The following is a 15,438-nucleotide window of genomic DNA, read 5'->3' as shown; positions in this document are numbered from 1 at the left end:
CTCATTGGGAGAGCTCCCCAAAGCTAAAGTTAAATTATCTCTGAAATTAGTGCTGCCTTCTTGCACTGGTGATGTCATTTGCTACCAGAGTGCAGTAGTGACCTACTGATGTCCAATTTAGGCTTTACTTTGTACAGTAGGAATAAGTGGGGATGTGTTCTCCATCTATAAATACATTCTGTGATGTGATCTCATATCATTTAGATCCATTACAGGGTTTTTTTGTTGTTGCTTTTACTTAGCTTGTAAATATTCTAATTGCATATTTTTACACAGAGCACTTTGACCTGCTCTAATATAGCTAGGATTGTCTTGTTGTTTTTTTTTTGTAAAAGAAAAAAAACAAAGAAAGACAATGTGGCTTAACATTGCAATAAAAATCAAATACAGTAACGACGCGCCTAATATTTTTTGTTAAAAAGGTTCACATACTCGTAATGGTGCTGCACTCATTTTGAATAGTAGAATTCAAGCAGAATCAGAAATATTGTCTGTTTAATTGTCAGCATCCTGCTGCTTTCATTACCCACAATGCAAACTTTCCACTGATGATTTAATGGCGTTATGCTATTAGTGGCTAATGTAGCATCTGGCCTACAGCAGAGAAACGCTGCATCTGTAGAGGTCTGGTAAGCTCATTTCAATACAAATTCACACCAGCTGGTTTTTTTTTACTTTTAAAAATTTATCCCATGACTTGAGTACATTTATCAAACTTCTTCCATAGATGCAGCAGTAGTTTCCAACTTTGGTGCGCAAAACTAAGAGAGAATCAGAGTTTTTCTTTCATTTTTCCCAACCAGAATATAATGTGTGCCATTTGGAGAAGTCTACAGTGTCTGACTTCAGGGCAAAGTAAGAGGAATTTTTGTAAGTTACATACATTGAAGATGGTACTATGTTTTTGTCAAAGAACTTACCGTGACAGGCTCGCCTCCAGCGGCAGGCCTGTAAGTGATCCTGTAGTTCTGGACGGTGCCACGGCCCGGGGCGTGCTCCCACTTGGCGGTCAGAGTGGTGGTGGTGGCGTTGATGACCCTCAGGTTTCTGGGAGGCTCAGAGGCCACTGGAAGCACACAGATACATCCAGTGAGGTAAACAAAACAATCAGCGCATCTGAAAATGATGAGGACGATGTGGATGGTGAGGATGAGGATGACGGCAGTGATGGTGACGCTCCCACAATCCAGCGGGTCATGGAGCTGGAAGAGTCAATTTTAGGATGAAAGTAGCAGAGTGATGAGGTTTAAAACAGGAGCAGCGATGTGGGTGATGAAGCTGTTCAGAGCAGAGCTGGAGTTCAGTAACTTCTCATTCAAATCACTTATCTCAGCTCAGTTTGTTAACATCAGTTACTATGGTGATGTTTTCACAGTTAGTTAATGCCTGATGACTCTGATTTTAGAATTTGTAACATATATTGATGAAAATTATCACAATAACAAATCAATAGGGATGTAAAACAAAGCTGTGGTTTCAGATAATTAGAAAAAAACTAATTTGGGGATTACTTCAAATATATTTGGAGGGGAGGCTCTGCAAAGAAAAAAGTCCATTTTTTAAAAAAAAAAATCCATGAGCACTGTGACTTCTGATAGGAGGCGTTTTAAAATAAGGTCAAGTAAAAAAATTCATTTGAGTAAAGATATGTCAGAACTCGGAGACAATCCTCTACTTAGAGTTATTCCTCTGACTCCCAACCCTACAACAGAAGTGCTTAACAATAATACCACAACATGCAACAACACTGACTTAATGACTAAGGTGAATGTGTGATGACATGATTTTGAATGAATGACGTTACAGTGGGAGATGAATGTGACAAAATGGTGGCGGGATGGAACCAAAACAACAATGATGGTCTGTGGAGGATGACATGTTACTGTCAGTCTTCACACTTCTTGCATTTGAAGCTCTGAATCTACGTTCACACCACAATCTAATGTACATCTGAAAATCAAGGCAAAATATCAGTTTTCTCGACTAGTTATAATTTAAGAATTATTCAAGATACTAATTCAACTAAGCCAATTAAGGAGTATCCAATAAATTAAACTTGATATACTGAAATGCTAAGATAAAGATACATAGCATTAAATGCTCTAACAGCTTACCTGACTAATTTAAAAATTAAGGTTAAGACCCAACCAGATTCTACATGGAAACAACAACCAATAATTTCTTTCTTTTCAGAATAAGAGCACTTCAAAGTGTGTCATCATTTTTAATGCATGGCCTATATAAAAACACCTAAGGAACTGAAATTCATGGTTGTGTCTCTTTTAAATTCTTTTGGCAAATTCCAGTTATTTTTACTTTTTACTTCCATTAAAGCATCTCTGGGTAATCTAAAATGTTGCTGAAACTGTAGAGTAAGACCACATTCAATGGACCCAAATGTAAAGTTTTACATCATCAAAAAACAAGTGCAAGTTGTAATAAATTCCTTATCGGCTAAGCCTACAGTATAGTTATGATTGGGAGTTTAAAAAATTGTAAAAAGGCAGCTGTGATGACAGTTTCTTTGACTGCAGAAAATTCTCAAACATCAATCAGCTAAGTCCTGAAGTTTCCAGTGGTGTGAACGCACAGTGAAGCACTGAAATGCACATACATGCAGTTAAGAAAGAAAAAATGCGTTCCGTTTAACATCGTCCTTCACAGTCCACATTACCAGTTCACACAAAATCATGAACAATTCAATGAAAAGGAAGCTGTCCTCTTATGACATACCCACTGGAGGCGTTAACACTAGAAAGAAACATTGAAAAGACAACAATGTTATTTGAATGTTGGATACATTGTTTGGTGTAAATTATCAAGACGGTTTGTTGGGGGCTGATAAGGTGATGGATTGGGAGGACTCGCTTACATGTACGGTCGCTTCCCATCAAGTCTTCACTCTCAGATTCGTCTGGGTAGATAGCAGTGACGGTGACAGTGTAGTCAGTGTCAGGGTCCAAGTTCTCCAGAACGTGGGTGGTCTCATCACTGTTTAGGATGGCCTGGAGGTGGACAGTCATGAAAAAGAACTGTCAGTAGTCTGTTTTTTAAGTAGAACACGAAGGAAAATATGTGTCTAAGTGATGTCAGTCGTCCAGGTTGGAGATGTTGGAGAAGGATTTTGGAGTTGTTGGAAGGTGTAGTTTTTATCCATCAGGCCAATAAATCTCACTGTAGCCTCAATGCTCATCAAGGCTAAACTAATGCTGGATCTGTCTTTGCGTGGTTCAAAAAAAATCATAATAATAATAAAAAAAAAAGCTAAATATTGGATCCAATAATTGTTTGCTCCCTAATATGAAGCCTACCTTGCGTCTCAGCCATGTCACAAAAAGAATTTATGACTTTATAATCATCTAATCTGGCACAGTGATCTTCTCATCAGACAAAAAAATTTTGTAGTCTGTGTTGATTTTGGCTCCTGACCCTGTGGAAGAGTGCAAATCATTGGGTTCAGTTTTACTGTTGTTTTAACAAGTGTTCAAATATGTCAACTCCTCAGTGCTTTTAAATGCAGTCAGATGAGAAAGCCACATAATCCTAATTTCTTTGCTAAGCTTTGTTTTTGAGCTCAGTCACCTGCTAATGAAACAAGCACTCTGGGTGGTAAACTGTGAAATAACAAGACATGCACCTGGATATTCATCACGAAAAGTACAAAAAGCTGCGACACTGGATCTTGTTTGGTCTGAATGGAATGCAATGTCTTTAAAAAGATAGTCTGCAACAAAGTATGACCAACAGCTCTTTCAAAACCTGATCCTGCAGACTTTCCCTCACATTATTAAGAGAAGCATTTGTAGTATTCTTTTTTAAATGGTCAACAAAAAAAAATTCATAATTTGGCAGTCAGATATAAATGAAGAACATGGGATGGATTTAATTTCATCCTAGATTTTTGTGCTAAACTATGTGTTGGTTGAGGAGGGCCAAAGCGAAAACAAAGAGAGCATTGTTGTTGCTTTTGTCGAACTGGATGTTTTTACTTAAGTCTTGGCTCACATGGTAAGTAAGTTTTGCGAGGCATAGCAGTTTTAAGGCATCTGTGAAACAAGAAAGAATTGTTCTTAAGATCTTTTTCACTTCAGCAATAAGAACAAAAATCTCAAATGACAATTCTACCAAATGACACACTTACTTTGCATTTAAGCAATGGCTTCAAAATCCTAACTTAATTTACCCTCACTGTCAAACAGTCTTCAAGCTAGAGGGGCAGGATTGTTACGGAAAGGTTTAAACCTGAAGTGCCTCAGAAAATGTGAACTATTTACTCAGTAACTGCAGGTGTGCTTGAATGCTCTTAAACTGAACTCGGAGCTGTGCTGCTATACTCGATTTAAGCTCCAATTTTAATCAGAGGAAAGAAACACTGCTGAGCTGCAGGCTAAATGCTCATTCAGTGGTTCGCTATGAACGAGGTAACTGAAACCAGATGTCACTGCAGACAGACGGCGCTGTCCAAAGAAAGCTCATTTGCATATTTAAGAGAAATCTCTTAAGTGGATTATTTATCCAGATGCTGAAAATGCATTGTTGAGAACAAACAGAAATATGAGGTGGACAAAACAAATCCTGATATAATCCAGATACAACTTCATATGCCAGAGTCTTAGTCAGTTTGAGCGATTGTGTGCCGATGCCCAGCACAAATATCACTTTTAGGAAATAATCATATATACATGCAAAAATATCAGCTTTTTTTTTTGCATTGATTAGCCACAATTCAACTAATGAATTCATTGTTCTGTTGAGATTTAAACTGATTCTCATGTTCTCAAACAGAACCTTCTAGATAAATATTGGTTTCAGTTCATTTGAATAAGCTGCAAATATCAACTTAGAAAGGGAGGAAATGGATATGAGACAATTTGCCACGATAAACACATAGAATTCTTTGATGCTTTTGCAAAATAATGGCAATCTTATTAGACTGGAGTGACTGAAGGTGAGTTGAAGGCTGAAAGTCACTGCATTTACAAGCAACAATGTTGGATAAAACAACTGGAAGATAGACAATATGTCAGGAATGGAGTCTAGAGAAAGACGTTTAAAGAAATATAAATGTTCTTTTTCAAATAAACTACTGTTGAGACAGTTGTGTTTTAAAACTGATATCAGCATCTTAAATGTGTAAACATGGATAACTTTTCCAATACTATACAGCAACATAATGTCAGTAGTTACCACTGGGACAAAGTTTTTTTCTACCTAACTCTAATGAAAACACTGGTAAAAGGACTAAATGAAGCTAAAGAAAAGCCTTATTTATGATTTGTTTGATTTGAAAAGCCATTATTTTGGAAGGGACCTTCTCTGGTCTTATCTTTGTCTAGACTTGGAAAGGTTGCATTTGAAAACAGACTGTAGGTGGAAAAGAGCCTTTTGGGAAGCAGCCTCTCTGGTCCCACACATGCTAACTTACAAACTGGTAGCTGTTCTCTCCCTTCTTGGTCCAGCCGATGCGGTAGAGGGCCACATCCGGGGCTCCGTGCTCCCAGGTGGCTCTGAAGGAGGTCTGGGTCTCCTCAGAGAACTGCAGGTTCTTGGGAGCAGGGACAACATCTGCTCAAACAGCAAGAAACCAGAGAGAAGACGGAGATGTTCATGAGGAGGTTTGAGAGGCGAGGCAACATGACGTGAAGGCGCTTTCTTGTAGCATTTGGGTTCAAATCGGTGTGTTCCAACTTATTTGGCCATAACTAGTAGCAACAGCAAGACTTGCACAACAAATGACACGGAAATATCGTGAGATCAGGCTGAAATATTACACTTTGTCATCTATTAATTGAGGAAAACGATTCAATATGACATACCAGTGAGTGGTAATGCTATGTGAAGCGTGAATCACTTTGTGCAGTAACTGAACATTTTCGTTAACTGTTTTTCCTTCTTGCGAATCAGCGTGGAGGAACTTTAGCCTTCTCCTGTGTACAGAACAGCTTCAGCTCTAATGTTGGTGCTTTTCTTTACATGATCTGCTCACTTCAGGTTCTTACACAACACTTCGAATGAATCAGAGTCGAGACTTAGCTCGGCTGTTCCAAAATGTTAACTTGATTCTTCTTCACATTCTTCCATTATTTGGTAGAACAAATGTACTGTATACTTAGTGTCGTCTTGCCGCATGGCTCATTTTCTCCTGAGATTCAATTCACAGACAGATCCTGACATTTTCCTTTCTAACTGGCTGATATCATTCCGAATTCATTGCTCCATCAATGATGGCAAGTCATCCTGGCACTCATGCAGCAGAACAGGCCCAAACCATGATATTACCACCACCCTGTTATACAGATGGGACAGGGTTCTGATTCTGGAATGCCATGTTTTTCTTTCTTCGAACACAGTGCTTCTTATTTTGATCTCATCCATCCCCAGTAGCCTTGTGGCTTCTCCACATGATCTTTAGCAAACTGCCGTCAGGCAGCAATGTTCTGTGGTGTACGGTGACTTTCTTCCTCCAGCACTGCCATGTAATGTTCAGTGATCGCTTTATGCTGGACTCAAACATTGACATAAACCAGTCTGAGACAGGCTTTTAGCTACTTAGAAGTCACCATGGGTTCCTTTGTGACCTTGTGGACCTCTGTTGGTCAAACTCTCTTGGAGAGACCAACAAGCAGTGGCGTGCACACACATTTTGGGGGGCAGGTGCTCAGTGGAAAAAAAAAAGGTGACTTAATATAACTGTGCAAGATTTGAAAAAAAATCAGGAACACATTTACTGTAACGGCATTTATTTTAACATCTTAATAACACACAAAGGGTCAATGAAACATTATACCGTAACATTGGAAATGACATGTAGGTCCTTTTCTTTGTCTCTCTTGATCTTTTCCCTTCTGGGCATGCTGCGATTGGTAAATTAAAAGAGATCGACAATATTAAGACTGATTCCTGACCTTCGGCTACAACAAGGCAGAAAGCCACTTTTTCTTTTAGTCATTTAGCAAATAAGTCGCAGCAAGTGTTGCCTCTACCAAATGTAGGCTAATGATAAACCTACACAAACTAAATAGTCAGTTATAGTATACTGATCATATGCTGTACCAATTCACCATATAACACTGGTTGTGTGTTCATCGTCATCACATTATGTCGATTAACTGATTATTATTATGGGTAGCATGGGCTTGTTAAGCAGGTGGGCTAAAAAGATATTATTCCTGACGGGCCAGTTTTGGCCCGTGGGCCGACAATTGCCGACCACTGGTCTATTGTGTTTACATTATGAAGTGGGGAGGGGCGAGTCGCGGCACGGCACGGGTCGCATGCGTCTGCAGGTGTGACGCAGTTGAGACGCGGAGGGCACCTGCTTGATGCTGAGGGCAAAGGGCAGGTGCTCCAGCACCACCTGGTATCTATCTGTGCACGCCACTGCCAACAGGCATCCTAAATTTCTTCCATTTGCACATAGTCTGTTGCCAAATGGAACTGAAAACTCTTGCTCAAGAATCTCATTTGTTCATGCCACAATTTATTTCCACAAATGTGTCATGAAGCTCAGATTTTCTTTCAATAAAGCATGGTGCGAACTCACCTGACTGTAACCTGACAGAAAATATCTGACTCTAATTTACCTTCAAGTTCAGTGCTGATCTTAGAGGTTCACATATTTTTGCTGTTCTCAGATATGCAACATTGGATCATTTTCTTCACCAAACAAATGGCCAAGTGTAATTGTTGTTTCATATTTAACTGTTTCCTCTTCATCTACTTTTAGGACCTTGGTGTAAAACTGGTGGTGATTTAAGTAATTACAGATTACCAAAGCTTCAATTCTAAAGTTTCACATACTTTCAAGCACTACTTTGACCTGGGTCACAAAAGGTCTGACTTTCTTTTGCTATAAAGCTACTTTAAACTTAAAATGCTGGATGATCGATAAATTGATACCTGTGATGGCGGTTCCGAGCATCGGGGCTCCAGGTCCCTCATCGTATATCGGGGTCACGGCCACGTCGTACTCAGTCTGGGAAATGAGGCTGGTCAGCACCAGGGTGGTGACATCTCCGTTGACCTCAGCCTGCAAGTGTCAGATTGAATCATCAGTAACTAAAAATCACGCCCAAGGTGCAAATTGACATTAAGGCCAACAGTCCAACAAATGTGATTGCAACTGCACAAAGGAACTCAAAAATATGTAACAATAACTTAAAAACCCACCCCTTACTGCTACTTTTCCAAACCCTAACCCAGTGAAAATTGGCAGGTGTCCATTAATCTCTAGCAACCAGACAGCGTCATTAGAGACCTATGATGCAGGTGTTTGCATTTCTACGCTGTCTGTATTAAAGAGTTTCTCATTTACAATTAAGCAAATTTGAATCTGGACAATAACCATCTGAGTGAAGAGTTCACAGAGACCAAAAATTTGAGCACCTTTCCATTACCATTGGGGCAAATCCATGTGCTGAAGATGATATTATCAATATGCAAGTATACAACAGCAACTAAAGTAAAAAGGTTTGGCTGACAGTTACAAGGCAAAGAACAAACTTTGAACCACCATATTACTTGGCAGAAAAAAAACCAAAGTTGATCGATGAATTATATATTTATTTGATTCCATGTGGCCTTTTGTTGGCACATAGCCACATAGCCTTCATCAGCACTTTCAAAAGTTTGAGGTTTTAGGGGGGTTTTGAACATAATCTTCAATTTTATATGTGGAATTATGATCCTAACCAAGTGAAGAAAAGAAAGCAAAAGATGAATATTTAAAGGGACAGAGAATGCCAGATAGCAGGATAAATCAGGGCAAAACTTTGATGTTTAAAACGCTGAGACACATCTCTTCAGTCAAGTTTTCCATTTCAGAGAATAGCTGAGTAAAGTAAGCATCAGTAGAGCAAAAATCTCAGCAGGCTTACATTCAATGTGTGTGCTACTGCTACAGAAACAAGAAGCCTTTTGCAGTAATCTTTAAGAGGAGATGAGCTGGTGCGTGTCATCTGTTAGAACTTTCTGGAAACATCTCACCGGTGTCCACTGACGGCATTTTCGGCTGCCGATTCATCCCAGACTGTTTGTCCTCTGCTGACATCCAAGTGAGAAATTATGAGGACAGAGTGGAGCTCGGCTGAAGGCCTGAGTCAGCGTTCCTCTGCCAGCTGACTCCTTTTCACATAACGATCAGCCAAAAGAGTGGAGCTGCTGCTCCGCCCCGAGGTCGACTGTAATTCATGGTCTTTGTTTTTGTCACTTTCCCAGAACAAAGATATCTCGGCTGACTAAAACTTGACCCTTATGAAGCTCTCAGTGAGGTTTTATTGTTTAAAGCCGACTTTGAAAGACCTTTGTTTGTGGCATGAACCCTAAAATGACATTCAGAAAGACTACAAGAGCCATAAATTATTTTAGACCATTAATGTGCACAGGGAGCCATCAGGCTTCGGTGAGCATTCTCTATGGGCCCAAGTGGGAGGCTTTAAGGCTGCAGAAATATGACACATGACTTTTTAAATGTGTGTGCTCAGAGCTGCAATTTTTGAATATAGTATCTAGTTTTCCTTGACATATCCATGATTCATATGGCACTGATTATTCTGTAGAGTTTTCAATACTGTAACAACCAGTTAGCTAAAATTACATCTATGTTTATTCATAAAGGTTAGAAGGAAGAAATTATGTCTCAGTCTCCTATTAACAGTCATTTTCCACAACGGTTGGTCAGTCTATAAAGATTTGTTCAAAATGTGGAAAATGTCTGTTTAGGATGATTAAACAGAGAAAAGCACAAATTCTTCATATCTAAAATCCTCTGACCACAGAATTTTGGGTGTTCTGGCTTTAAGGTATTTACTTGGCAACTAATAAATTAGTTCTCTGTCAACCAATCAATCTTATGACTAATTGTTTCACATCTGTGTTTACTAGACTTGAAATGCTAAATTCTTTGGCGACAAGAATGTGGAAATAAACAGGGACAATTATCTAATTTTAGTAACCCCATATATGGTACTTGTTCATGACTAATGAGACAGGTGTGGCTACACAACCACTCATCATTTGATTTTACAGGTAAAATCCTGTAATCGTGCAGTAGGTAACAGATAAAACTGAGGCTTTACCTCTTTCAGGTCTCCCTCCTCTGGTTTGTAGGTGATCATGTATTTGCGGACCGCTCCAGGTGCAGCGTCCCAGTTGAGCCTCATGGTGCTGTGAGTCACATCAGTGATTCTCAGGACGCCTGCAGGAAGTACGGGCACTGAGGGAGTACATGGAAAGGACACCCGTTAAAACTTTACCCACCCTGACAGAAGGAAGAAAACATTTCTGATGCCAACTTCATTGTTGGTATTCCTGTGAAGAATTGAAAGACAGTGATTGACGTGGTGGGACCAAAACTTACTGAATACCTGAAGTGCAGACAGTAGGTTCTTTTGGATTAGTAAGTCTCCAAAACAGAATCTAAACTCATGTGGCAGATGTAATCCATCTCTGAAATACTGTTCCGTCAATAAAATTCAACAAACTTTCTTTAAAACGCTAGAAGAACCTTTTTGCACCAGATTCTGCGTTTCTCGGTGTAACCATGAAGCCATTAGTGACTCAGCTACACATGATCACATGACAAAAGTTCACACAGAGCAAAGAGGAGACAAATAGAGAAACTAATTATGTAACTACTGACTAAAGCTGATTTTTCAGTACTACGAACACCTGGGCCACTTGGCAAAATGTTGTACATGTTGATTTGTGTTATTTAGATTTCTATAAATTAAATAGTGTCACAATAACTGCTAAATAAGCTTCAGTCTAACTTCAGTTGTCCTGTAAAACTTCAGCCCTGTAAATCGAGGTTTAATTCGACCACATAGTTTCAGCCTCAATGAGACATCTGCAGAGCTCATGTTCAGTTTTGTATTACGTACAGGTGACTCCTCTTCCCTCCAGAGGTTCGCTGGCAGTTTCACCGTACAGGGCGTAAACTGCGATGGAGTACGCTGTGTTGGGTATCAGCTGCACCAGCTGGGTGCTTGTTACATCTCCTGCAACACGAACCTACAACGGGGTAAAGAAAAAGGGTTAAGGCAGACAGGAAAGAGAGGCGCACAGGAGGAGGTCGGACAGCAGAGGAGAGAGAACATATGGTCTTTTGTTTGGTTTGTTTTCTTTACACAGCACCTGGTGAACAGGCCTGATTCTCATCCCTGCTGACCTCTAGAAAACACAAACACACTGGTAGTACCTAAGAAAACTACACTAACACTGCTGATGTGACTAAGAGCTTCACAAACTGAGCATAAGCACCATAAGGCTAAAGATGGAATGTCATCACCAGATTCAATCCGGTGCAATTCATCTCAAACTCCCAACAGCATATATGTCTAGAAGAATACATACGTTTGGCCTGGAGATAGTGATATTTTTCCCTGTTTAGGGCCCTTGGCTATAGTATAGTAACATATACCAGTGATCTTCCAAATTTGTGTCAACAGTTCGTGGTTGTCCTTTTCCTGTTTCAACATGACAATGACCTCATGCACAAAGCCCATAAAGAATTGTTTATTCCTACACTGGTGTGGATCCAATACCCTTAAGATAAACTGGCACATACTGTGAGCCAAATCTTATTAGCCAACATCAGTGTTGAGTCTCATTAATATTTCTGTAGCAGAAAGGGAGCACATCACTGCAGCCAGGTTCCAAAACTTTTAAAAAATGTAAACACCCAGAAGTATGTTAACACCTAAAACACACTACTGGCTTTCATTATCCGAAGTAGAGTAGTCTGATAAAGATTTGAATAGGTTTTTTCTTCTTTGCAACACCAGCATGAATAAGTCATTTAACTGGTCTTTTCTGTATTTAGTGAAAAATGATTTATGTTGCGATGCTCCATTTAATTTTAGAGTCTTGATTTAAACTTCGGGTTCATGTATTTTGCAGTAAAGACCACCTCGCTGCAAATTAAATCATCCTTTAAATTTTCCCTTGCTGTATAATTACACATTTAACACAACAGAGGTGTTCAGCTCCATCTGAATAGCATCTGTTCTGTTTATATCATCCTGATGACTTCAGGCCATGAGCTCATCCTTCCCATTACCCAGCGTGTCTGACGGCTCTGCTTTTTGTAGGCCTGGTCTAAGTCGGGCAGCTGAGGTCCACTTCCTGCTCTGTGAAGTGCTCATCATATCAACATCTGGAAGCAGTAAAGTGATGCAAGCAGAAGCCGGCCCTTATAAAATAAATGTGGAAATGCTGAGCACACAAATTAAGAAGTGCGTGAGATTTGTGTGGCTCTTTGTGTGAGTGTTCCTATGCTGAGTGTTGTGGTTTATTACTCACATTGTGGAGACATTAGCTTCTTCACTCCTTTATATGGAGACTCACCTAATTTGAAGGGACAAAATGCTCGTCCCCCCGCGTATTCTATTTAGTTGTAATATGCTAGTTCCAGCTAATTGCGCAGTCAGCTAATGATAGTTAACCTAAGCTGCAGCTACTAACACACCGATGTTGACTTAAGGGGCACATGGCTAAGAGAACTTTGCTTCAAGCAAAGCTAACAGGTTCTTAAACCAACACAATATTAGCAGTGACGAGTCCACCAAAAGCAAACCGATCATAAAGCTAAAAGCAATTTAGTGGGACTAGACAACCGATAAGCCAGTGTCAGCTGAGAGCGTACAGCCTGTGAACTGGTGAGCATAGTTCAGATTAATATTTTAGCTAAATTAGTTGGTTTGTTACACTTTAGCTAGTTTAGTGAAATGTTTTAAGTTTCTGTATAAAGTTATGCAAATATGACAGTTTAGCTACAATTACTGTTTCAATTAATATTTTTTTTTACATTTTTAATGAATTAAAAATGTTTAAGGTCACTTGATGCTTTTGTTTTTGTTAAAGTTTTAATCTGTTTTGTTGAGCAGAGCTAAGCTAACCGTTCTTCAACCTCTGCTAATATAAAAATCTGACATAAAACTCTCTCTCTATATATACATATATATATATATATATATATATATATATATATATATATATATATATATATATATATATATACATATATATACATATATACATATATATATATATATAATTGTTTAAGAAAGATACTTAAACATAGTACATCTAGGTACTGGCTAGCCAATGTCAAGGGCAATTCCTGCAGTTAGAATATGTACAATTAAGGCTCAGGCTGCCCTTAAATGGGCAAGTTCCTGCAGGGAAAACAGCCTTTAAACTGTTGCTTGGAGCATAAAACATAATAAACCTAAATCACTGGTATTTAAGCAAACATCTTATAAACTCTGAACTACTTCTATGTCAACAAAACAACCTCTTTACACAATCTTTGATGGATGTATCACTTTACCTCTCTCTCCAGCTGGTCCTCTGTGGCGTTGATGGGTTTGTACAGCAACATGTAGCCTGTAGCACCAGACGCCGCCTCCCAGTTCACCCTCATGGTGCTTGTGGTCTCATCATAAACATTCATGTTCTTCACTGCAGCCAGCGGTACTGAAGGGATATGAATAAACAGTCTGAGGGAGGAATAGCTCAGTGTAACATTAAGTATATCCACTGTGTTTTATCAGATCTTTAGCGCATATTGGTGGTAGAACAGTCATCTGGGTTTGCCGGTTTTTATATTAGAAATTCAATGCTTTGATATATTATGAAGCATCGTAAGAACACTGAGTGTAACAACTGGAGTTTTTCAGATGAAATGTCCAACTGAAACATCCTTTTTTTCTATGCAATATATTGAGGAGATTTTGGCACAGTAAAGAGATAACGATACAAACAGGCAAGGTCATATTTACAAAAGTCCCAACATGTCCCAAAGGAATCATAATGTTTAGTGCTTTTGATGTGCAGAATAGTTGCTTTCGATTGTGTACTCTTTCATTTACAGACTGTACTTGTGTAAATAAGTTACAAATTAGCTGTAATAACAGTTGGACAGAGATGGGAAATCTTGTTGATAATCAAACTTCTTGTGTGTGTGTCAGTGAAAGAAATCTATAACACCAGTGGAGGCACCAGACCAATGGAATAATTCACAGACTTTAACTTTGAAACAGGATGCACCATTTTAAGCACCCGTAAATTTGACTTTTCGCTTTTTAACAGTGCGGTTTTTCACAATAAGTCCTGTCTCTTGACTGTTAAGCACTAAGTCAGATCAGTACAGGACACCACCATTCAAAGCCACAGCCCCCAGCCTTTACAGACTTGAAGTTTAAGCCACAGTGACAGTCTGCGGAGTGTTTCAGAACAACATTATGGCCTAACTGAGTGTTTGCTTAAAAAAATGAAAGTAAATAAAGCCACAGTGATCAAACGGCTGATGGCTGCCATCCAAATCGACGACAACAGAACATTCACTTATTGTTTTATGGCAGTGGGAAACAGCTCATTGTCAAAATCAGTTGCACATTTAAGAACAAATAAAGTGAACATTAAAGGGCAAACGAGTGAATAAAAGCATTTAAAGCCATGCACTTAACAGGTCGTTAATTTATATCAGTTTATTTAAGATACACAGAAAGACCGCAGCCCTGATAAATAGCTTTTTAACTGTCGTCTTTATGACTCAGTGTCATTCCCACTTCACCCACTACAGACTAACGTCACATCACAGCATTGCACCAAGTGATGTTTGTTGTAAAACTGTTCTCTGCCTCAGATCAGATGCTAAATATATGTAGCATAAACAGAGATGTTGGACCAGATATGAAGGCAAGTAAACAGATTCCATCAATGTGTGTGAAACAGGATAACGAGCAGAGAAATCAAGTTGTTTATCTCACGAGCCATATGGAAGAAACAGAAAGCTTTCCCACAACAGTAAATTGCCACAGAGCGATGATGTGATCCGCCTTCGTGGGTCCTCTTTGATCACATCTGTCGACCCAAAGAGCACCCAGTGTCTTGTGAAAAAGCCACCAAGAGTGGAAACCGAGCGCTTCTCTCATTAGGCAAAGAGGAAGTGAGTTTGAAGTTCAGAAGAGAGGAGAAACAAGGGGAGGAAAGCAAAGAGGAAGTACTCACGGGTGGTCTCGATGCCCTTCAGAGGCTCGCTGGTCTCCTCACCAACCAAGGCATAAACATTGACGAGGTACTCGGTCAGAGGGGTCAGGTTTTCCAGCACCACGGTGGTCACGGCCCCATCGACCATCAGCTGAAACGATAAAATACTGCTTCTCATTCTGTGGACTTTAAATTTGAATCCAAACAGACAACAATTTTAGCACAGTTCTTGCACTCAGAAAGTCTCACTGACAGATCAGTAGAATCAATGTTATGAGAAAACCCAAGAGACTTCCAACAGTTGTATATGGCTTTTTGGGATTTCATGATAATTAACATTTTACTACCAGAATTCAGAAAATGTAATGCCACCTGTAGGTACAGGAGGTATTGGAAAATAACAGCATCAAGTGCAGGTATGGATATTTTCCCAACCAAATAAATACC

General features: G+C 39.3%; 1 protein-coding gene across 5 annotated transcripts in view; it reads right to left on the bottom strand.

Moving 5' to 3' along the window:
• col12a1b (collagen, type XII, alpha 1b) overlaps positions 1-15,438 on the bottom strand; it is a 153,979-nt gene that overhangs the window by 84,348 nt on the left and 54,193 nt on the right. For 4 of the 5 annotated variants that reach the window (XM_051960986.1, XM_051960984.1, XM_051960981.1 and 1 more), the window contains 9 exons: positions 15,013-15,142; positions 13,331-13,476; positions 10,881-11,010; positions 10,077-10,213; positions 7,900-8,029; positions 5,426-5,565; positions 2,873-3,005; positions 2,734-2,751; positions 921-1,066 (listed from right to left, as the gene is read on the bottom strand). In XM_051960986.1, coding sequence (XP_051816946.1) covers positions 921-1,066; positions 2,734-2,751; positions 2,873-3,005; positions 5,426-5,565; positions 7,900-8,029; positions 10,077-10,213; positions 10,881-11,010; positions 13,331-13,476; positions 15,013-15,142 — 1,110 coding nt within the window. The remainder of the gene's footprint in view (positions 1-920; positions 1,067-2,733; positions 2,752-2,872; positions 3,006-5,425; positions 5,566-7,899; positions 8,030-10,076; positions 10,214-10,880; positions 11,011-13,330; positions 13,477-15,012; positions 15,143-15,438) is intronic. The other variant, XM_051960983.1, reaches the window with a different exon arrangement.

The sequence above is a fragment of the Acanthochromis polyacanthus genome, chromosome 16 (genome assembly GCF_021347895.1).
Source record: "Acanthochromis polyacanthus isolate Apoly-LR-REF ecotype Palm Island chromosome 16, KAUST_Apoly_ChrSc, whole genome shotgun sequence".
Taxonomy (NCBI): domain Eukaryota; kingdom Metazoa; phylum Chordata; class Actinopteri; family Pomacentridae; genus Acanthochromis; species Acanthochromis polyacanthus.
The sequence above is the reverse complement of the archived record's forward strand: the minus strand, read 5'-3'. Positions and strand labels throughout refer to the sequence as shown.